This window comes from Acipenser ruthenus, chromosome 36 (assembly GCF_902713425.1).
Source record: "Acipenser ruthenus chromosome 36, fAciRut3.2 maternal haplotype, whole genome shotgun sequence".
Taxonomy (NCBI): Eukaryota; Metazoa; Chordata; class Actinopteri; order Acipenseriformes; family Acipenseridae; genus Acipenser; species Acipenser ruthenus.
The window spans coordinates 2,703,890-2,727,741 of record NC_081224.1 but is presented as its reverse complement, the minus strand read 5'-3'; the positions used below and the strand labels follow the sequence as shown (position 1 = coordinate 2,727,741).

At 42.1% G+C, this 23,852-nt stretch overlaps 1 protein-coding gene across 1 annotated transcript; it reads left to right on the top strand.

Annotated features, from left to right (window-relative positions):
* Positions 1-734: 734 nt before the first annotated feature.
* LOC117968267 (mucolipin-1-like) lies at positions 735-23,453 on the top strand. Its single transcript, XM_059007854.1, has 14 exons — positions 735-1,325; positions 6,808-7,040; positions 8,123-8,290; positions 10,980-11,136; positions 11,791-11,869; positions 12,402-12,498; positions 14,564-14,663; positions 15,662-15,768; positions 16,201-16,350; positions 16,492-16,593; positions 18,187-18,309; positions 18,629-18,835; positions 19,333-19,463; positions 19,782-23,453. The coding sequence occupies exons 1-14, from the start codon at positions 1,271-1,273 to the stop codon at positions 19,816-19,818; spliced, it is 1,746 nt and encodes a 581-aa protein (XP_058863837.1). The 5' UTR covers positions 735-1,270; the 3' UTR covers positions 19,819-23,453.
* The last annotated feature ends 399 nt before the right edge of the window (positions 23,454-23,852 follow it).

Genomic DNA, 23,852 nt, shown 5'->3' with positions numbered 1-23,852 from the left:
GTTATACATCTCAAGTTCTGGACCAGTGCTTTGGTCACTGCCTTGTAAATATGCTGGATTTTGTTCCGAGTGAAAATATGTTCATGCCATTCTTCTGTATGCATCTGTGCATGGAAATAAATCAATATTAATCAATAATAAAGGCTGCTGAGAAAGATAAAACAGGGTGGCGCGTCATTCATGTAAACCAGTTAACACTGGGCTTGATATTGAATGGGGTGACTCTTCAGCCCATCCATATTCCGTCTCTAATACAGGGAAATAAGAACCATTACACAGCAGTTTGATCCACTCCTAGTTTTACTGTGAGTTTAGCAAGACACACCTGAGCTTCTTACCTATACACCGAGGCTAGGTTGTAGTAAAACGTGGTATGGGTGTACTGCTATGCAATAGGAGTCTCATTTCCATCCCTGCTAATATTTTCATGCATGAAAACAAAATACGAGAAGGCAGTGACTTCTACCCTGTTTAATTTATTTGTTGTTTATTTATTACAGCGTTTGAGACACATCCTAGCACAATCAAATTGTACGCGAATGAATTCCAAATGAAGATTTATTCACGTGCATTTTTATTTAATATTGCAGTGCTTAAGACAGTTTTTTTGTTTTCATAAGGGTGGAATCATTTGTTATTTCAATATTTATATTAAACGGCGTCCCAGAATGCAAACAGTGTGCACACAGTCTCTTCTGCATCTGGCCCGTATTACAAGCCTTTTATCGATGTGAAAGACCGGCATTGTCTTGCCGACTGCAACCGGATCTCGCAAGCCGCGGGGCGTGCCGCTTTGCAAGTCTGATTCACAAGTTTGCAATACACACGATGCAAACAATGCGCAGACTCCCTCGGCCGTTGTGACCCGTCTCACGTGAGTGCAGCGCTTGGAAGCGACATCACATGGTGAAGCGGACCCTGGACGCTTGTGATCTTCAGCAAACGCACCCGAACTGAGCAAGGCGCTGACAGACAGTTGCGCTTCATTTAACAAGTCTTGCTGCAAAGTGCACGCGAATAAAGACTGGCAGCTGTACTTGCGTTTAAAATAAATAAAAAGAAAAAAGCATGCAAGCTGACACCGCGTCTGTTTTTGCGGGTCACATGATCTCCAGGAGGAAGTGTGTTTTTGCTGGTGGTGCGCGCACTCACTCAGGCAGTGTGCTGTATTTTGGGAACATCGTTTGAGGTGTACAGTACAGCTTAATGCATTGAAACAGTGGCGGCGAGGGGGAGCGATCCGAAGCTATTATATTATTAAACAGAGAAGATGGCTACCATTGGTGATAAGCATTGCGATCACCACGACAGAAGTACAGATTCAGGTACAGTATGTTTTCCGCTGTATAAGTATGAATGAATGTCTACAGCAATACTGGTACGATCACGGCTTGTGTATTTGTTGTAGGCGGCTGTTTACGTTATACTAAGATCACAACGTGAGACACGTGTTGTTTTTCTGTGCATCGCATTCTATTCTCTGTCTTTGTTTCATTCTGTTAAACGTTTTGAATAAGTTAGCTTCAAAGGTACGGCGATCAGCTTCTGCAATGATTCTTGATTTCCCTACGCTGGTCTCATAGACTCATTTTGGATATGTAAAGACGCTACCAAGTTGTTATTGACAGTAAAGGCGAGTACGTGCGTTGCTCGTCACCCAGTACGCTAGTTCCTAATAATAGAAACATGTACATTTTGCCCTAGTCAGTGAGTGTTTATATGCGGTATTGTATTAGCGCAGTGACCCAATGTAGGACGCCCCAAAACACTCCACAGTATAAACACTCTAGAGTGTTTTCAATGTAAGTTGATAACACTGAGTGTAATGTCGCGTACATTCAAAACACTCAGCTGTGTTTTGAATTCCCGTTCAAAACACTCCCCTCGAACACCACCATATCAATAAACAGTGTAATACGTACATATACCATAGTAACTGCTTAAATAAATAAAAACTGATACGTTTTATTTTGTCAATGTTTTTTGTTGTTGTTAGTAGCTTATGTATATTTTCTTTGTATACATAAAACCTGTGTAATAATACTGCTAATCTAAATGTGTCTAAACGAGACTAAATATGAATGTCGTTCCGTATTTGACTGTTAGAGCTATTTACTATTTAGCTAACCAAACAAAATATATACAGTACTGTGCAAAAGTTTTAGGCAGGTGTGAAAAAATGCTGTAAAGTAAGAATGCTTTCAAAAATAGGCATGTTAATAGATTATATTTATCAATTAACAAAATGCAAAGTGAGTGAACAGAAGAAAAATCTACATCAAATCAATATTTGGTGTGACCACCCAAAAAAGCTGTCTAACAAGGATGAGCAACAATTGAAGATAATATCCTTAAGGAATAGAAAGAAGACAAGCATTGAATTGACAACAGAACTGTCTGAAAGCACAGGTGTCGTCCATCCATCAATGCAATAGGAGTCTTATTCCATCCCTGTGGTTTATGCAGTCAAAGAAGGACATGCTGTCCGAAACATCCGAAGCTTTCGTGTATAAATCTGATTGTGTAAACTCTACTGCTTCTCTTCCTTATCCATTTATCTGGTTATTCTCAGTAGCAAGGGGAAGTAGCAAGGAGAAGTTGGCTCAGTAATTGCTGTTTCAGATCAATTATTGCAGGAGCTGAGATTACGGTGTGGTCTCGTGTTGAGAACAAAGTGTGAGCCGGGAGGTTGTGGTCCTGAATCCGACCCTGCAGCCCTTAGCAGACTGCCCTGCTCGCTGTGTTTGTGTGTCGTGGAGCTGGGTGTGGTAACGTGCGTGTCAGAGTGAGTGGATCACTGCAGGGCTGTGTCTGTAGGCTACGTGCCAGTTAGATGCTTACCACATCGGAAGTGGAGCAAGGTTGGAAATGAGACTCGTACTGCAGAGCAGTTTAACATTACACATGATTTTTTTTTCTTCTGAGATGGCACTGTTGTTGCGCAGGGTGGAAGTCCATGTGCTTGAAAGGGCCGTGTTCGGTTGTTTTTTCTCCTGCTGATGTGACTCAACCACACAAATCCCGTAATCATGTTATTGTTTGGCTCCAAATGCTTCATAATGCCGGCGTCTCGGGTTGCTGTAACTGGGCACGAGGGCCAATACACAAGTATGGGCTGAGCATTCACCCTCACTACTAAGTTACAAATAAACACAGTTATCAACTCTCCCGACTCCCTCCAGACAAACAAAGGATTTTCGTCTCCTTTATACAGATGACCACTCCCCAGGTAGCACTCGGTTACCTATTTAAGGAACAGCCACACCTGTGATTGCTGGCTGGGACTGAATTAACCCCACTATATATCCCTGTGAGTCACTGTGTGCACAGTTGTACCATGTTAATGTTAAGTTTCCTGTGTATGCATCTATGTTTTTTTTCAAAGTTATGCCAGGGCAACTTCTTGACCTCTGTGGAGTTCTCACACACACACACACACTGTATGTCCTACTCTGTTGTCTTAGACTTCCACTTTCACACTCGTGATGACTCTCCAAATTGCAGAAGTGTCGACATGTTCCCCTTAGCAGAGCTGCTCCCCGTCTCAGTAATTCTCCCAGCGTTCGAATGGTCTCGGGCACACAGTCCACAGGACTGAGCCGCTGGCTTCTGTTGTAGTTTACAGGGCATTGGGACGTTATGTTTAGTGTTGAATGTGGATACTGCATTCATAAGATGAGAAATTGTGTAGCGTGGGACATGGAGAAAAGCACTTGTTACAAAATGATAAAAAAAAAATTTGTAATTGAAAATTTGAATTTTGCCTTTTTAACAAAAAGTGCATCATTACAGATTCTATTTTGCACTAATCTTGGACTAGCTACCTGAAGGGTGTTTTACAAATGAGAGGAGGCCGTTCAGCCCATCAGCGCTCATCCGCTTCCTAGCAGCTGAATGATCTCCACACTTGAAGTATCCCAGTGATTCAGTATCAACAACATGGTTCTGTAATCATTCCATCCCCTCACCACTCTGCTATACCATCCGTCCTTAGTCTCTGTGTCATCTCCGACTGTGTGTCCTCTGGTCCTGGAGTCTGTGCTGACTTTGAAGTATTGGTTAGGGTTAACTCCGTTCGTAGCGCATTCCTGTGAGTCACACTGACATTCCTACCCAGGTCACAATCCCGCGTCGTGTGAAACCACGTACCTGGGTCGTACCCGGGTTACCCAGGTCCCAGCGACCCACCTCAGGATGTGGGTCGACATGCTTTGACCCGGGTTGAGCGAGACGAAATGCATGACGGCGAAACATTTGCTGTAATCAACATTTGGGCTGACGGTTCAATCCAGAGAGGCTGGGATGGAAGCGTCTGTAACAAGCTGATTCCGGGGCATCAATACACGCCTTGTGTACTTGCATCTGCCACCCAGGTCAACCCTGCTGTATCAAAAGCAGTGTGAAATCGCGTACCCGACCCGCATGGCACCGGGTCCTGCCCGGGTAGGTTCTGACCTGGGTAGAGCATGCCAGTGTGAAAGGGGCTCAAGATTGTCTGTTAAACCACTGCTTTTCTTTCTCTGTTTGCACTTCATAGTGGAGATCGTGGAAAGCGATGCTTTTAAGTTAGCAGTTGCTCACAATCCCACAATCTCTGGAGCCTTTCTCCAACCTGTCCCAATGTGCTGTCACCTTTTTAAGGTTTTTAGAAATGCAGAACATTCTGTTCCCATTCTTCAAGCAAGTCAACGTTAACACCACTGCAGTGCGAAATAGTTACGTAAAGTAGGAAGTTGCTCTGTACACAGCTTACAGGAACTAAAAAAACAGGGAGAGCCTGTGCTCTGATCTGATTGGAAACTTCAATATGAATCAATCTTTCTAAACTTCAATATGAAGCAATCTAAACATACCTTCATGTAAAATGTTTAACCTTTTATGCCGTAGTAAATCTATTTCCATAGCTTGTGCGTGTCATCTCCAAAGCAGCTGGTACGTAGGTACCTGTAAGCAGTGCGTTTATGATGAGAGATGCTTGATAAGAAAGAAAGAGTTTTTTTTTTGGATGTACACAAAAGGTTTAAACAATTAAGAAATCATGTATTTCTTCAGCTGTGTAGAAAGAAAAGCAATCAGTAAACTTATTTTTCAAGAATTGGATGATGTCAGGATTATGTCAGAATAGAATGTTTATTCCAAGAGGTTCCAAAGCTTTTCCGAGCAACCTTTTTAATTTTTTTTTTTGTACCCTGTAGTTATGCCTTTCCTTTCAAACCTAGATAGATGGGTGGATGTGGGATAGTTTAGCACAAGCAGTGGCCAGACCATCTTTTCTCCAGCCTCTGGTTCTCTCTCTGAGACTGCCACCCTGTCTGGTTATACCGTCTCGCCAGGTTTGAAATTGCTGGCTCTGAGCACCCAAGACGACGAGCCACAGCACGCTGCGCTAGTCCAGCCTCCGACATGCCGATCGCACGAAGGAGCTGCTCTCTTGACAGACATACTGGTTTTTTTTCTGTGATTTTCTTTATTGCTTTTGTTCAAGCTTGCAATTCAACAGCTGAAATCACTCCATATCCAGCGTCCAGTCACCTATCTCACTAATTAGGTGATTAAGTGCATATGCTTCAGTCATAGTCACTCAAGCGTGTCATGGTCAAGGATGAATGATCGAGTGATTTAAAAAGAAACCAAAAACATTTTGTCAATGTCCATCATTTATATACCTTATTTTTTTTCGAAAATAAATGTGCTATAATAGTGAGAAGTTTCTTTTGATGCTCAGTATATATCGTTATACATTTTGTAACCGCAAAAGTTACATCTAAATTTAACTGTTCTGCAAATACAGCCCTTCAGATGCTTTTATGACGCCTCGATATAAAATAAGAAACTGAAGCCAAAAAACGATCTATTTCGTGGTGTTTTCCTCCCCACAGTGATGATGAAGCTCCATTTTCTGTGTGTTGAGCTTCATAGCCAGTGTGATATTTCACTGCTCTGATTACGGGCACATCTAACTTGACTCCTCAAAACAGGACACGACAGTTTGAAGCCAAAACTTTAGGATTTACATTTTTTCCTGTAAAGAAATATTGATTTAGAATGTATCAAGTTGCATAAAAACAACTTGTGCTCAGATCTTGTTTTAAATTATTTTATTATTATTATTAATTTGGTATTTAATGGGTTGATAAAGCTCCTGCTGTCATGGAAACGGTTGCTGTTAAACTGGGAAAGAAGACAATGAATCAGTGGACTTGTATTACAGTGTCCTACAGCAGTGTGCAGCTTCATTAGAACGCCTCGTTGCTTCTGTAGTTTGGATTTGTTGTGCGTATGAAATCAAACCACTGGAACTGAAAATCTTGGAAAAGTGTCAAAATAGGCAGATTAGTGATTGATTATGACTTTAATAGGCCACACTTGCAATTCATTTTAAATAGTAAGAGAAAAGGAACACACAGCCGCAAATGGTAAAATGCACGAGACTTTCTAGAAGTTGTTTAAGATGCCTGTTTGAAGCACAAAGCGGTCGAACATTTTCACATGAGTGCCTGTTGTTTCTATATCACTGATTTACTGATTGAAAATTGAAATTGAAGTTTTCATGCAGGTAGGTATATAAAGGATATAAATGACAAATCTTGAGGGGTTCTAAGACATTTGCACACGACTGTCTACCGCCTAGTCACCCCAGGGTTTATTTCCATTTTAATGTAGCTTGTTCGACTCTTTCAATCCTGGATAAACCATTTAAAGACGTTCGTTTGGTCTAGACTGCTATAAAAACTCTGCATTCAGAAATTCGGTTTGTAAAATGGAGTTTTTAATAGTGACGGCGATGTTTTTTTGTGTGTTTGTCAGAAAAGGATCGTTTGCTGACCTCCGTCGCCGGCTATGGAACCAACAACCTCAGCGGCAGCGCGGGTGACCCCCCGGTGACCTTAGGATGTGGTTCATCGCAGGAGGAAGAGGAAGCACTGCGCAGGAAACTCAAGTATTTCTTCATGAGCCCCTGTGACAAGTACCACGCAAAGGGACGTAAACCGTTCAAACTGGTGCTGCAGTTTCTGAAGATTGTCATCGTCACCGTGCAGGTACAGCAGATACTCTACAGCAGGGGTGTCCAGCCACGGTCCTTGAGGGCTATTCCACTCCAGATTTAACAAGGACTATGAGATCGTTAACTACTTCACGGTCTGGGTGGAGGTTTAGTTGGTCCAGCTCCACAATTTAGAACACGGTTGGTTCTAACCCTGTTCTAAATTGTTTAATTGAACCCGTGAAGCCTCCATCCAGACCCTGAAGCAGTTCATGTTCTCATTTGACCTGTTAAACCTGGAGTGGAGTGGCCTCCAGGACCGTGATGGGACACCCCCTTACCCAAGTAGTACTTCACTCTTCCGTACATTCCAGAGATCAGCACATGTTCTATGATGGCAGGGCAAGAGAGCAGCACACAGCAGACAGGCTACCAGTTATCCAGGGCCCTCAGGTGACGGGTGTTTGCAGAATTGAAGGTTTTATTGCCCTCCAAACAGTAATTAAACTGACACACTTTTTATTTTTAGAAGCTCTTTTTTTAGTTTAATAACTGTTTACAACTAGCTTACCAGCACGAAAATAAATGCTTTTCATTTGTTGGTAATGGTTAGGTAGTATTTAGTAAATGTAGTCATTTTAAAATCTAAATTGTTTGACAAAGGTTTCCCCTTCACGGTCTCCAAGTTCATTTAAACAGCACATGTAGCAAATCATTCTCAATACATCGTACAGTAATAAAAATAGCGTGGGGTGGAAAAATCTCTACATCAGGAAAAGTTGTACATTTCTGATAGGGTTACAGGAAGAGCACATGGCCAGTTTGAATACAGCTTCAGTGTACACTAGCTGTCCCTGTTACTTTCATCAAAACATTTAGAAATGCTGCATTATTATCACCAATTTGGTACTTATTAATTTGTAGATTGCCAACATTGTGTGTTTTACAAATAACACATTTTTAACACGGGTTTAATTAACACCTGCTGGTTTAAACAAAGCTGCACAAACCAATTATTCGGTTATGAGGGTTGAGCTCTCCACAAGAGAGGGTCATCGATGTCGATTGAGCTAACTTACCATTCCAAGTGAAACGAGTAAAGAAACAGCGGCTTGGGTTTGTGTGTTTCTCTCTCAGCTGGTGCTGTTTGGACTCAGTAATCAGATGGTGGTCATGTTCAAAGAGGAGAACACCGTGTCCTTCAAACACCTCTTCCTGAAGGACTACTCCGACGGAGGGGACGACACCTACGCAGTGTACACCCAGGGAGACCTCTACGAGAGCATCTTCTACACTGTGGACCAGGTCAGGGGTTACTGCAGCGTGACCCTGAGAAGGGTCCCAAAAGCATAGCAAAGTTTATTAAAACATGGTGAAAGCATAGCAAAGTGTAATAAAGCACAATGAAAGCATAGCAAAGTGTATTAAAACACAGTGAAAGCATAGCAAAGTGTAATTTATTATTATTATTATTATTTATTTCTTAGCAGACGCCCTTATCCAGGGCGACTTACAATTGTTACAAGAGATCACATTATTTTTACATACAATTACCCATTTATACAGTTGGGTTTTTACTGGAGCAATCTAGGTAAAGTACCTTGCTCAAGGGTACAGCAGCAGTGTCCCTCATCTGGGATTGAACCCACAACCCTCTGGTCAAGAGTCCAGAGCCCTAACCACTATTCCACACAGCCGCCCTTAAGCACATGAAAGCAATGCAAAGTAATAAAGCACAGTGAAAGCATAGCAAAGTGTAATAAATCATGGGGAAGCATTGTAAAGCACAGTGACCTATGGTAAAGCATATTAAAAAACACCATGGTAAACTAACCCTTATAAAAGTTTCCCATAGTAAAAGCATAGCAAAGTGTAATAAAGCACAGTGGAAATATTGGTAAAGAATTGTGAGTTCTACTAAAACATGTTAATAAACATGGCAAGCCAGGGTAAACTGTGGTAAATGCATAGTGACCATTTAAAACTGCATAAATATCACGGTAGACTTTTATAAGGGTAGCAACCCAGTCCTGTGTTTCAGAACTCCCCTTGTTTAGTTGTATTATTGCAGTGACCAGGAGTCTGAACTATCGGGCCGCTGCTAATTCTGCTCTGAATGAACTGATCTCATTTCTCATCACAGCATGAAGTCACACCCGAGTCTGGGTTTGCTCAAATCTTCAAACGGATAACATGGTTCTGATCAGCTTTAGAAAAAGGAGGCGACTGAGTGGAGTTTCTCCCTGTTTTGACACAGATGAATAATTGGCACCTTGTAAATGACCCCTTGGTTCTTTCCCCCTCAGGGTTGTGGGTGAGGTGAAAGGAAAGCTCAGGTGAACCTGTGGATGAACTGAGCTCCTTAGGAACACAGCACTTGAAACCACAAGCAGACGCTGAAAAACAAAGGTGTCTCTCGCCTGCAGTCTGCAGCCTCTCGCTGCTCAATCCAGCTGTGCAGACACACACGAACACAGAGAGAGTATCTGCAACCACAGCTCACTGACTTCACTGGGTGTGGACCAGCTGTCTCTCTCGCTCATCTGTGACTTTAACGAAAGATACTGACCAAGCACTTTCAAAACGTTTGCCTCATAAAAGTTTACCACAGTAAATTTGCACTGTGCGTCCCATAGTAATACCTAGCATTTATCATAGTTTATAATTACCTATTCTTTACCATGCTTTATTACACTTTGCTATGCTTTTACTGTGGGAAACTTTTATAAGTGCATTGCATAGGGTTAGAAACTCACTAGTCCTGTACCCAGTATAATTTTGAACTGATCAGGAGCCAGGAATTTGAGCAGTCATGTCCATGTTCTATATATTATTCATGCTGTGATATGTACAGTTCAGAGTTCATTTAGCAGGGGCCTGATTGATCAAACTCCTGGCACCTTCCTGGTCATTTTAATAATATGCCTGAACCAGGGGAGTCCTGAACCCCAGGACTGGGTGCAGCAGCAGCAGGGCTAGTGTGAGTTTGTAACCCTGCTCAAACTCCTGGCTCCTGATCATTTCAATAATAATAGACTTCATTGAGGGAAGTTCTGAACCCCAGGACTGGGTGCAGCAGCAGCAGGGCTAGTGTGAGTTTGTACTGCTCAAACTCCTGGCTCCTGATCATTTCAATAATAATAGACTTCATTGAGGGAAGTTCTGAACCCCAGGACTGGGTGCAGCAGCAGCAGGGCTAGTGTGAGTTTGTAACCCTGCTCAGACTCCTGGCTCCTGATCATTTCAATAATAATAGACTTCATTGAGGGAAGTTCTGAACCCCAGGTTGGTAAGGATAAGTAATATACTTTGAACTTCCTTGTTCCTTATTTTCCTCATTAGTCTGTTGCTGGAATTGAGACAACATGACTGAATCAATTTTTCCACTTGAACACAAAAAGTTTAAAAATAGACTTTGTATTTCACCAGCATAGCTAGCTCTCCAACTGGCAAACATTAACCATTTTTACAATTTGATTAACCATTATGGCCTGTTCAAAACCAGCGCAATAGCCAATTTATGCTCAGGGTAAACCAGTGCTAGGGTTTGCTGGGGGCTTCCCCCCATGCTTTTCCCATGAGTAAACTATGCATTTACCATGGTTTTAATATGCCTTTCCATACCTCTCTGTGCTTTACAATGCTTGCCTATTCTTTACCATGCTTTCACTGTGCTTTATTGCACTTTGCTATGCTTTTACTATGGGAATGCTTTTATATGGGTAGTATTGTCCAGTATAAAATCAGTGTATAACTCATTTGTGTGTAATCTGAGGTGTGTGTTGCAGGGATGGAAATAAGACTCCTATTGCACAGCAGTTTGTCATTCCAGGTTTTACTACGAGCTTGATTAGCCACACTGTATGGATAACAAGCTCAGGTGTGTCTTATTAAACTCATAGTAAAACCAGGAGTGGATCACAGTGCTGTGCAATGGGAGCCTTGTTTCCTTGCCTGTGTTGAGTGTTAATTCTGTGTCTTTACCCTCCCTCAGTACCTCGCTCTCTCTGATTCCACTGTGGGACGCTACGCCTACGTCTGGGGGCAAAAGGCCAACGAGAGCGCCCTCTACCTGTGCCAGCAGTACTACAAGAAAGGGCACATCGACCCTGCGAACGATACCTTCAATATCGACCCCACTGTTGTCACGAGTACGAGAGAAGAGCGAGATTTTAGAAACCATTTTATTTTTCTTAAACACAGTTTCGTGGCCCATACTGTAATGCCAAATCTATTTCTAAATGATGTTGTTTCTTAATGTTCTGTAAGAAACCTCAGAACTTTACTAATCCACCAGTGAGTGAGTTTAATTGCGTGGCACTACCACCCATTAAATGAGAGCAGAACTCTCAGATAGAATGGCTTGGCTTCTTTAACCCTTTAAGGTACCAGGGACATATGTACCCCACAAATAAAATGATGTTAACTTTCTTATTTTTGCAAGGAGGCGCACGAAACAGGGTTTCAAATGTACTGACATGTTGGATCCGGTCATCCAGATGGTCAGTTTCCTCCTCGTGTTACTCGAGTCGCTCTCGCAAGTATTTTAAGAAGAAACCGTTTGAACAAGCGTACCTTAAGGGGTTAAAAAAAAAAAAAAAAACTTAAGGAAAGTAATTTTAAATAACAATTTTAAATATTTAAATTTACCGCCGCAGTTTACCAGTTTTAACTTTTTGGAAATCAAACAGAATCCTTGCTTCAGTTCCAAATTGTTGTTGCTATTTATGTATTTTTTCCCCCCAAGGCTAGTTTTATTTCTGGCCCTGGTCCTAACGCTGTCCTTCTTGCTCGATTCCCTGCAGGTTGTGTTGGAGTCAATCCCCTGGCGTCCCCCAACGAATTCAGAGGCGGCTACAAGAACTTTACTCTCAAGTTCCACAAGTAAGTGCCTGTCACTGCAGAATGGCTGGTCCTGTAGGGGTGCGTGATGTCACTGCAGAATGGCTGGTCCTGTAGGGGTGCGTGATGTCACTGCAGAATGGCTGGTCCTGTAGGGGTGTGTGATGTCACTGCAGAATGGCTGGTCCTGTAGGGGTGTGTGATGTCACTGCAGAATGGCTGGTCCTGTAGGGGTGCGTGATGTCACTGCAGAATGGCTGGTCCTGTAGGGGTGCGTGATTCATTGTGTATCGATGAGTCGTGATACTTTCTTTACGTGATATAAATCGTATTGTAATAGAGGTCTGCATCGTGTGTGTGTGTCTTTGTCTGTGTGTGTCTCTCTGTCTATGTATGTATTTGTGTGTGTATGTGTCTGCCTGTCTGTGTGTGTGTGTGTGTGTGTGTGTGTGTGTGTCTCTCTCTCTCGCTCTCTCGCTCTCTCTCTCTCTCTCTCTCTCTCTCTCTCTGTCTCTGTGTGTGTGTGTGTGTGTTGATACTGATCTGCAATGTTTGTGTCTCCTCACACTTCCAGGCTCATAAATGTGACGATTGGGTTTAAACTGAAAGCGATCAACATCCAGACCATCATTAACAACGAGATCCCAGACTGTTACACGTTCACCATCACGGTGAGCGCCTCCCACACTTCAGCACATTACAGGACTCGCTTCTCCCCAGTAATGTCTTCTGGGTCAAAGCATCTCATAGGTTACAAATCATGTCAGTCATTAAGGGCGAGCAGCCGGTTGGCTACTGGCTTGCAAACAGAGATCTCTTTAAGCTGGTGCTGTACCAGATAAGTTATCAAATAAAAATGCACGTGTGCCGACGTGTGTTCTTTCAACACTGCACATCTCAGAGCTATGTAGAGAGTGAAAGTGCGTGGTAGGGGGACATTTGTGGAATTACATTGGTCAAAACAATCACTTTAAGGAACAAAGAGTCTATTTATGAACAGAGCAGGACTGTAGTCCGATTTTCTGTTTGTTCAGCTTGGATTAAGAGACTGTATTGCGCATTTAGAGGGGCCTGGTTCAGAACAAGAGACTCTGTGAAGAAATTAACAGTATTTGCGTCATAAGAACAGGGCTGGGAATGTGTGGAATTCAGGCACACATTCTTAAAACTTGATAAATACATTCTCAGCTTGATTTGAGGTAGATCCCAAACACATTGAAACATACAGTAAAAGCATAGAACAGTGTGATAAAACACAGTGAAAGAATGACACAGCATGGGGAAGCACTGTGAAGCAGAGTGGTGTGAACTAATGCATAGTATAACCCAGGGGAAAAGCATGGGGGAAACTGCAAAATTACTGTGGTCAACTTTTATAAGGGCCACCACAAATTGGCACTTCAAAAATCTGTAGGCTGCATTTGAAAACACTACAGATCAGGTTTTGGGTCAATGAGTAATGTACTCTCCATTTTAGACACTGTGAGTAAAATGCAACATTACCTTGAAGTCATGAGTGGCAGCAGTCACTCATGACTTCAAGGTAATGTTGCATTTTAATGCAGCAGTGTGGAGTAGTGGTTAGGGCTCTGGACTCTTGACCGGAGGGTCGTGGGTTCAATCCCTGGTAGGGGACACTGCTGCTGTACCCTTGAGCAAGGTACTTTACCTAGATTGTTCCAGTAAAAACCCAACTGTATAAATGGGTAACTGTATGTAAAAATAATGTGATATCTTGTAATAATTGTAAGTCGTCCTGGATAAGGGCGTCTGCTAAGAAACAAATAATAATAATAATAATGAGTACTTTCTGTACATACTGTAATGCTAACTTATAGTCTATGCTTTAACTACAGCCTTGCATTAACTGTAATGCTACTTTAAACTACTGTACAAAAACTTGGTCTCACAATACAAACAAAAACAATAAATTGTTATTTGCTTTATTGACCACAAGCAATATGACTGTGAAGCAAATAAACACAGAAACAGAACATACATATTTTTAATTCCAACCCTGCAGATGGAATATACTGAACAAAAGATCTACATGCACATACTATATATTTATAAAGAAACGAGAATATTGTATTCCTGACTGATCGCTTTGCTACAGCAATATAAAGCATCCCGACTCTCTCCAAACACAGAATATTGTATTTATTATACAGATTTCCCTTCCCAAAAAATTCATTTGACATGTACAGGTAAAATGGTAGATTAGGTTGAGGGACACTAAGACAGCGCAGAGAAATCCAGAATCCAGCCTCTTATTCACCCGTCACAAACACGCATTGCAAGTGAGTGGATTCAACTGTACGTTGGTCACGTTTCTGGCAATTCCCAGGCAGGCTACAATGTCCCGGCATTCTCTAGCCACGGCATGCAGTATATTCACAATTAACCACCGAGACTCCGGGAACCAACAAACCACAATAAGCTCTTGCTCTGCTTATTCGTTATGCGTTAAATTTAAATGTCGTGTGTAATTCGTATTTTGTCAATGCTTATCTGGAGCGCTTCTGGAGAGCGGAAGGGAGTTCCACAGTCTGTAGAGAAGCAGGGAGCCCTGTCCCTTTGAGTGATTATTCCTGGGCAGGGAGAGATAAGCAGGATCAAAGTGACTCGGTACAAACTTGAGTTTCTCGTCGTTTACTGTGTGTCGTGTCCATGCATGTACAGGCTGTGCACCCCTAATGCAAGCCGGTCATCTTCATTTCCTCTTGTTAATTGAAGGTATTGTTCGACAATAAAGCTCACAGCGGAAGGGTTAAGATCAGCCTGATCAACCAAGCCTCGATCGAAGAGTGTAAAGACCCCAACGTGTCCGGCCACGGTAAGAAAAAGGGTTTCCAAAAAATCAATCGCGTTTCAATTTTCAATTGATCCTGTACCTTTCAGGGTGCTGTTCATCACTGGACTCTGTAAATATTGTGAATGTATTTCCTTTTAATGTTAGACTGCGCTGTCCTTACAGTGGCGTTTAAAAAATACTCTGTAGCTGTGGGGACTGGGTGCAGTTATTTAATGTGAACGCTGAACAAAATGCGAAAATTATATATATCGGTTTTCTATACAGTAGTGTGCAAATTTATTAAAACACCCCACCCATTGGAAAATTGTCAAAATAGGCAAATTAGTGATGGTCTTGTTTAATTATTCACTGTAATCAGCCACACATGCAATTAATTAAAAATAATAACAGAAAAGGAACACAGTCACACATGGTAAAATGCAGGACACTTTTTAGAAGTAGTTTAAGATGCCTAATTAAAGCACAAAGTGGTCTAACCATGAGTGTCTATTGTTTCTATATCACTTAATAATCTAAAATGTAAATTCTCGCACCCAGAGGTTTTCATGCAGGTAGGTATATAAAGGATATAAATGACACATCTTGAGGTGTTCTAATACATTTGCACACTGCTGTATCACAGTTTATATGGTTTGCTTTTTTATTTTTATTTTTTATCTGGTACTTTTTTATAAGCCTCAGGTAAGGATAGCAGTGCCATAATTCAAATGGAATCCTAAGTTTTTTGAATATTTCAGAAATATTTCTGATAGCAGTTTCACCCATTCCAGGTTTTACTACGAGCTTGATTAGCCACAGTGTATAGGCAACAAGCTTTTTAAACTCCTAGTAAAAGCAGGAATGGATCAAACTGCTATGCAATGGGAGTCTCATTTCCATCCCTGCAGTGTAACAGTTGTCAAAGTTTCCTTGTGTTTGAAGGCCTGTAGGCAAACTGAAGCTGAGAATCACAGGCCTCTCTCTCTCTCTCTCTCTCTCTCTCTCTCTCTCTCTCTCTCTCTCTCTCTCTCTCTCCCCAGCGGAGAACTACTCACGGCTGGCGTTTGACGTGTTCGTGGTGATTGTCTGTGTGCTCTCCCTCGTGCTGTGCGGCCGCTCCATCGTCCGAGGACTGATGCTGCAATATGTGAGTGACACAGCCGTGGAAACGCAATGAATGCTGCAGTCAGACATTTCCCATTGCACAAATCAGAAAACATTAAAACATGCAGCTATGGCCAAAAGTTTGGCATCACCCAATAAAATGAACACGTTTTGCATCCATAAAATGGAATGAAAGCTGCTGAATAATGTTATGTTAACATATTGAATTACATACCGCTTTGTAGTTTTCCAGTGTATTAATTAGACAGACGTTTTGTCCAGTGGCTTCTTCTGTGTACTAATTTGTAAAGAAGGCAAAACTGAAGAAAGCCAAAACGTTTTCTTCTTGACTCGAGTAGTTTTACCAGGATTGAGTGTTTTTGAAGACATAGATAATTTGGGACAGCATGTCCATTGTTCTCACCTCTCTCTCTCTCTCTCTCTCTCTCTCTCTCTCTCTCTCTCTCGTCTCTAGGAGTTCGTTCAGTACTTCCAGGTCCACTTTGGCCGGACGATCAGCTGGACTGACCGCATGGAGTTCGTCAACGGCTGGTACATCCTGCTGGTCATCAGCGATGTCCTGACCATCACTGGCAGCTTCATTAAGATGGGCATCGAGTCCAAGGTGAGTGATCACAGCAAGACATTGTTTTCCCTTAATGTTTATAATATACCCTGTACAACAGGAATCCCAGCATCCTGGCATGGGCACACCTTGTATAGCACACTGCTCTGTGTATAACCTGCCTGTGTGTGTCTCTCTCAGGACCTGGCCTCCTATGACGAGTGCAGTATACTGCTGGGCACCTCCACCCTGCTGGTCTGGGTGGGAGTCATCCGATACCTCAGCTTCTTCCAGAAATACAATGTGAGTGTCCACCTGTGTGAGACAGAGACAGACAGAGAGAGTGAGAGTGAGAGTGAGAGTGAGTGAGAGAGAGACAGACAGACAGAGAGGACTTACAAGTCCAGATTATTATTCTGCATGGCCCCTTCTAAAAGTTTAGCACAGTATTTTTGCACTTTCCTTTCCCATGAGTATGCTGTGCATTCACTGTCGTTTACCCAGCATCTCATAAAAGTTTACCATAGGAAATTTGCAAGGAAATTTAGTTTTCCCATGACGACATAATGCATTCACTGAACTGGTTTGCCATGTTTTTTTTGTTTTTTTTTGTAAATATGCTTTACCAGGCCTCTCTGTGCTTTACAATGCTTCCCTATGCTTTACCATACCTCTCTGTGTTTTACAATGCTTCCCTATGCTTTACCAGACCTCTCTGTGTTTTACAATGCTTCCCTATGCTTTACCAGACCTCTCTGTACTTTACAATGCTTCCCTATGCTTAACCAGACCTCTCTGTGCTTTACAATGCTACCCTATGCTTTACCAGACCTCTCTGTGCTTTACAATGCTTGCCTATGCTTTACCAGACCTCTCTGTGCTTTACAATGCTTCCCTATGCTTTACCAGACCTCTCTGTGCTTTACAATGCTTCCCTGTGCTTTACCAGACCTCTCTGTGCTTTACAATGCTTCCCTATGCTTTACCAGACCTCTCTGTGCTTTACAATGCTTCCCTATGCTTTACCAGACCTCTCTGTGCTTTACAATGCTTCCCTATGCTTTACCAGACCTCTCTGTGCTTTACAATGCTTCCCTATGCTTTACCAGACCTCTCTGTGCTTTACAATGCTTCCCTATGCTTTACCAGACCTCTCTGTGCTTTACAATGCTTCCCTATGCTTTACCAGACCTCTCTGTGCTTTACAATGCTTCCCTATGCTTTACCAGACCTCTCTGTGCTTTACAATGCTTCCCTATGCTTTACCAGACCTCTCTGTGCTTTACAATGCTTCCCTATGCTTTACCATGCTTTCACTGTGCTGTATTACACCTTGCTATGCTTTTATAAGGTCCTGTCTGTCTGTGTGCGTGTGTTGCGTCTTTACCTGAAAGAGCTGACTTCCGTTCAAAGTGTGATGAAAAAAATCAGTGAATTATGGAACGGTGAAACATCAGGGGGAAATCACTCCGGTCCTGCTCCATTGCTGCAGAGCAGTGTGTTCAGGGATGAGAATGAGACTCCCATTGCATAGCAGCTTAATCCACTCCAGGTTTTACTGTGAGTTTAGTAAGACACCTGAGCTTGTTACCTCTACACACTGTGGCTTATCAAGCTCGTCGTAAAACCTGGAATGGGTGAAACTGCTATGCAACAGGGAGTCTTATTTTGATCCCTGCTGCACACACCTCAATAGAGTTTTACATAGATTTGGGTCTGGACAATGGTACCTATAGTAAAAGCATAGCAAAGTGCAGTAAAGCACACAGAGGTATGGAAAAACCTATTGAAAAACAAACCAGGGTAAGCTGTGCTGTGGTGAAGGCATAGTGTAACCACAGGGAGCCTCCCTGGTTTCCAGCCCTGGAGTGTGTAACGCCTCGCTGTGCTCTGTAGGTCCTGATCGTGACGCTGAGAGCTGCCTTCCCCAATGTGATCCGGTTCTGCTGCTGCGTGGCTTTCATCTACCTGGGATACTGCTTCTGTGGCTGGATCGTGCTGGGACCCTACCACGTCAAGGTGACCACTGACACTCATAATGCAGTGCAATACAATACAGGTCAATGCAGTACAAAAGAATACAGTGCAATGCAGTGAAAAACAGTGCCGTTCAGTGCAATACAAAGCAATGCAATACAATGTAATTCAATACAATACAGTACAGTGCAATACAATACGGTTCAATACAACTTGGAATTGGGAATTGATTTTAAAAGGAGTTGGACATGGAATAGGAATTGAAAACAAGGAATTGACCCCAGGGGAAAAGCATGGGAAAGCTGCAGAAATACTGCTGTAAACACGGTGTGTGTGTGTGTTTTTTTTTCTCTCTCTCCAGTTCCGCTCCCTGTCCATGGTCTCGGAGTGCCTCTTCTCCCTGATCAACGGGGACGACATGTTTGTCACCTTCTCGGAGATGCAGCAGAACAACTTCCTGGTGTGGCTCTTCAGCCAGGTGTACCTGTACACCTTCATCAGCCTCTTCATCTACATGGTGCTCAGCCTCTTCATCGCCCTCATCACCGGAGCCTATGAGACCATCAAGGTAGGCAGGACTTGCAGGGCAAAGCTCACTGTAGGGATGGAAATAATACTAGTAATCGCCTTTAAGAAGTATTTATCGGCAAAACATGTTTAAATGTTTAAGAAACGGTTGTCTAATTGAGCTCCTCAATACGGCTCTCGCTTCATTCAGCAGAAGGTGCAAAAGTGTAAGTGTTTTGAGCCGTGTAATCCTGTTTAGTGAGCTCAGCAATGCTGAAGCAGTGTTTCGTCCATTTCACTTTGTTATTTTTTGTTGCTGGTCATCGATGATAACATTGTACAGCTCTGGCTTGGGATACTAAACAGAATCTAACACCCACTCTCTCTCCCTTTCCCTCTCCCTCTCTTTCTCCCTCTCTCTTCTTGTCTGTGTCTTCCCCTCTTTCTCTACCTCTTTCTCTCGCTGTCTCCCTTTCCCTCTCTTCCCCTGTCTTTCTCTCCCCTACCTCTCTCTCTCTCTCTCTCTCTCTCTCTCTCTCTCTCTCTCTCTCTCTCCAGCACCAGACAATGGAGTCTATGCACATCACAGAGCTCCATTCCTTCATAGCGTCGTGTAAGGACACCCCAAACTCGGGCAAGTTTCGGGGTATCGAGACCTCCGCCTGCTCCATATTCTGCTGCTGTGACCGGTGAGTGACCTGGGAGAGGGGGAGAGAGGGTTGTGTATGTGTTGAGCTTCATAGCCGGCGTGAAATTCCGCTGTTCTGATTACGGGCATGTTAACCTGTCTCAGAATAGGACAAAGCAGTTTGTAGCCAAAACAAAGGATTTATTTATTTTTCTGTGGAGAAATTTAGAATGTATCAAATTACATAAATCCAGCTTGTGTTCTGATTTTTTCTGGGTCATCTGGTCAGGGGTGTTTGTTTTAAAAAAACAGTTCCCTAAACAAATTTACAAGACTCATTTTTATCTTTTTTATATTTTCCCTTTTTTTTTTTTTTTAGAACCACAACCTACGAAGACGCCTTACTGATAAACTGACAGACATGCCCGGAGCTCCCTCAAGTGGATAGTGGGAGGTACTACAGGAACAACGGAGGAGGCGAGGCCACTGGCTGCACCATTGATTGACAGTGGCGTGAAGGGACGATAGGGGGCTCGGGTTACCCAAACCTGTTCGCTCTCTGATTGGCCGAACAGGTTTTTGGAATCCCATGTGTAGTTTACAGCCCCTCTATTTGGAGTCTGGAACTTCCAGCGATCTAATTCCAGGCTGGTCAATACTAGTTAAATCCAGAGACAAGTGTGCTGCAAAATCCGTACCTCAGTTTTAATTTGATTTCCAGGAAAATGCTTATCTTTTCTGTAAAAAGGAGAAGCTGAACATTGCCAGACAGCCTCCTGCCATCGTAATCAGTGCCCGCTGTGCAAAACTTGATGCAGACCAGGACCAAATTCAGTGCCAGACAAAAACAGCATGCTTGCGCCAACATGTGCCAAGTACTGCACCAAACAAAGAAATCTGTCTAAGAATCAAAGAGAAACAGTAAGAAATAACAAACCGGGAAAGCAATATTGGCTTGAAAAGTTTTTAAAAAAGCTTGGGCTGCTGTAATTTTCCAGGTTTTATAGTGTCATCGTGGAAACATTCCCCTGCTACAATACAGCCGAGCTCTGCTGTGTAAAAAAAAACACAGGAGATCTTCACAAAAAAAAAAAAGCAACATTCCTAACTGAATCATGCTGCCCCTCACGCAGTGCTTTCCTGTTTGGTATTAGTTTAGACTCAGGCGGTAACGACTCATTAAAACTATAATAATTGTCATTATATACAATGTGACAGTCTGCACTGCGTTCATTTTTAAAACTACAGAGTTGTGTCGTTATACAGCATGCATACGTGTTTGTTTTGCTTGCAGACAGTAAAGCTAGAGCTACCAGTTTAAAAGGGGTTACATTTTCCGTAATTACAGTATCCTGTCTTGTCCGGTCCGTTTGGTGATGCTGAAATTCATTCTTGTGGTAGGACCTCCTCCCTCCTTCATTTCTGAAGGACAGACGCACAATGCTAGAGATGTTTCACTGTTGTATAAATGCACTTTATAGCACTGGGACACTGCACAGCAGCTAGAGTGAGATTCAGGTAATCCCACAGAGGCTGTGAATGGTGTTGCTGAGCCAGTACAGCTGCTACCTTGTTTAATACAGTTCAAGTATACCGGATTCCTGGGTGTTGAAGTATTCTGGCACGGAGCTGCCAAACTGCTGGAAACTGAAGAGGCTGACATCTCTGCTGTCACAGTTTTAAATCTCCTTCCTTTTATTTATTTTACATTGTATTAGCTTTCATTGTGGAGGATTATTTTTCCTCGCCTCCTCCTTCAATTTGTTCACTTTGAAGATACTGTGGAGTTTCTGTCTCTTCCATGTTGGTCCGCACCTTTTTAGTGTCTCCTAACCAGGCATTATTGGGGTGGGGAGGGGGCTGTAATACTTGGGGACCAACATGGGGAGCTGCCACTGTGTAGCTTTGCATCTTCGGAGATTTCAAAGTCAGCAAGTTGACAGTGAAAGAGAAAGGCAGATCTGTTTTTTTTTTACTTTGTCTCCTTGAAGTTATTGTCGCTAACAAAAGAAAACACAACGAATTTTCCCTGCCGTACGCATCTCCTCAATATACAGATCTCCATGGAAAACACAGTCTAAGCAAACATTGTTTCTGGAACTACACTAAGTTCTCTGTTTGTAAGCCGTGCTTTCGGTTTGTGTCGCGCTTCCTTTTGTCATTTTGGAGAGGGAAACTGTCCCCCCGACCCCTTCCGAGCTGTCTTTCCAGTCTGTAACCAACCAGCTGCTTCCCCTAATGACTGGCACGCTTTGCAGCCAATAAGATGCTTCTGAAGTAAAGCAGGAAGAGGCTTCTTGGAAGTCAAGCCAAGCAAACTGAAATCAACGTTTTTCTTCCCTGTACACAAAAGATTTACAGGATTAACAAAATCATTTATTTCAGGGGCTCCAAAATAATTCACACCAACGGGAAATTCATGTTAAGTGAATTTGTATTGTAAGAAGTCATTTATAACAAGCGACTGCTGAATGTGACTGGGACCATGTAGAAGATTCATAGTATCAGGAACTGCGGCTAATCCAAGTCCATGTTTATTATGAAGGGACTGTATTTTATTAACTACAATCATTGTAAGTGCTTTTAGGCTCAACTGTGCCAGTGTGCATTGATGCTAAGGGTGCTTCGTACCTCTTAGACACACTGCGCTGACGATTTTTATTTATTTATTTTTTTTATTTTTTATTTTTTAACTCCTTTTAATCAAAGCTTTGTGAAATTCTCACATCTAGTGTGAAAACAGAAGCAAAAAGTGAGAAGGGACTTGGGTACAAATAATGAAGCCTCCTTCAGTTTTATTTATTTAGTTTTTTGGTTTTAATTACACTAGTGCCTGTGATGATGTTGTTCATAGTCTGTGATGCCACATGGTTTGATGAATACCTCCCTGTTTTAAGTTGCACTGAGAGCGCAGTTCACTGTTGGTATAGATCACAGAGTCAGGCAGGGGGCGCTGTTGTTAATGTAAATGATGTCTATTTCATTGTCCTGAAGATGTATTTTTTGTTTTATTTGTTTTAAATAATAAATATATAGTAAAGATAAGTCTCTCTCCCTCTCTTGTGTCTGTGTATGTTTTAACTGGTTTCTTTGTACCTGAAGTTGTAAAGGAACAAAAAGGAAAGTTTAAAATGTGCATAAATTGATTTTTCAAAATACATTTTTTTTTTATATAGCTTTGAAAATAAATCACGTTATCCCTTATAAACGTTTACCACACTATTTTTGCAGTTTTACCATACATTTCCCATGGTTATAGAATGCATTTACCATAGTGTTCCGTGTTTTAATATGATTTAACATACCTCTCTGTGCTTCACAATGCTTTACTGTGCTTTCACTGTGCTTTATTACACTTTGCTATGATTTTACTGTGGGGGAACCCTTTATAGAGGAAGTAGATTTTTAAACTTCTCTTTTCTATCTTGTCTACAGTATGTGTGTGTTTAGAGTTATAGAACTATTTTTCTGTTCAGTGCTGCTAAGTGAGTATTTTTTAATACTGCAATCTGCACTCAGTCCTAGATCTTTATCAGCAGACATGGACTCAGCAGTAAGATTTGGACCTGTCGGTACATTGTGAATCCTGTTGTGTGCAAAAATAAGAAAGTTGGCATCATTTTATTTGTGGATCACATATATCCCTTGTGCCTTAAGCTGTAATGACGGTCCACATCCAGCGGGTGGCACTGTTTTCCTTGGTGGGGAGACTGCTGCTGTACCCTTGAGCAAGGTACTTCACCTAGATTGCTCCAGTAAAAACCCAACTGTATAAATGGGTAATTGTATGTAAAAATAATGCGATATCTTGTAACAATTGCTGACTTACCGGAAAGCTAAGCAGAGACGTGCAGTGCTCTGAATTTTCATAAGATATTGATCATCGCAGTCATATATTCCGGAATCAATAAAATAAAGAGGGAGACAGTAGGATTATTGGCAGCTGAGGAAGGAATCTGTTCTGTGTGAGTTACCTGCGCAGTACTATATTCAGAGTTGTGGCTCCAGTTGATGTCACAGCTGCTTTTACACAATAAAAGTTTATTTAGAATTGTTTTATTGCCCCTCTTATTCCCACTCACACCCCTAGCTTACTAATTATCTTGGTATCCCTGAATAGATGATTCTCTTCGTTCATTTTTTTTATTGGTGGTATTTTCAGTCTGTCTCAATTGCAGTGGAACCCCATCTATGGTCTGCTAACTCATTTTGTGTCCAAATGCTCCCATCATTCAGACACTTTGCCTGTAAACTTCAGTGTAGTTCAGTAGTTCAAGAAAGACAAAGAGAAGGAGGCGTGATGCCTTTTATTGGAAGAACTAAACAATAATCACAAGCTTTCAAGATCTCAAAGGTCAACACGAACTTGTGATTAATTATTATTTAGTTAGTTCAATAAAAGGCATCACCTCTCCTTCTCTGTGTCTGTCCTCTCTGGACTGATAATGCT

Excerpts from the sequence above, each read along its gene's own strand:
- LOC117968267 (XM_059007854.1), top strand. The coding sequence starts at position 1,271 with ATGGCTACCATTGGTGATAAGCATTGCGATCACCACGACAGAAGTACA. Across the intron at positions 15,769-16,200 it reads GAGGACTGATGCTGCAATAT|GAGTTCGTTCAGTACTTCCA; the intron begins GTGAGTGACACA and ends TCTCGTCTCTAG. Across the intron at positions 16,594-18,186 it reads GCTTCTTCCAGAAATACAAT|GTCCTGATCGTGACGCTGAG; the intron begins GTGAGTGTCCAC and ends TGTGCTCTGTAG.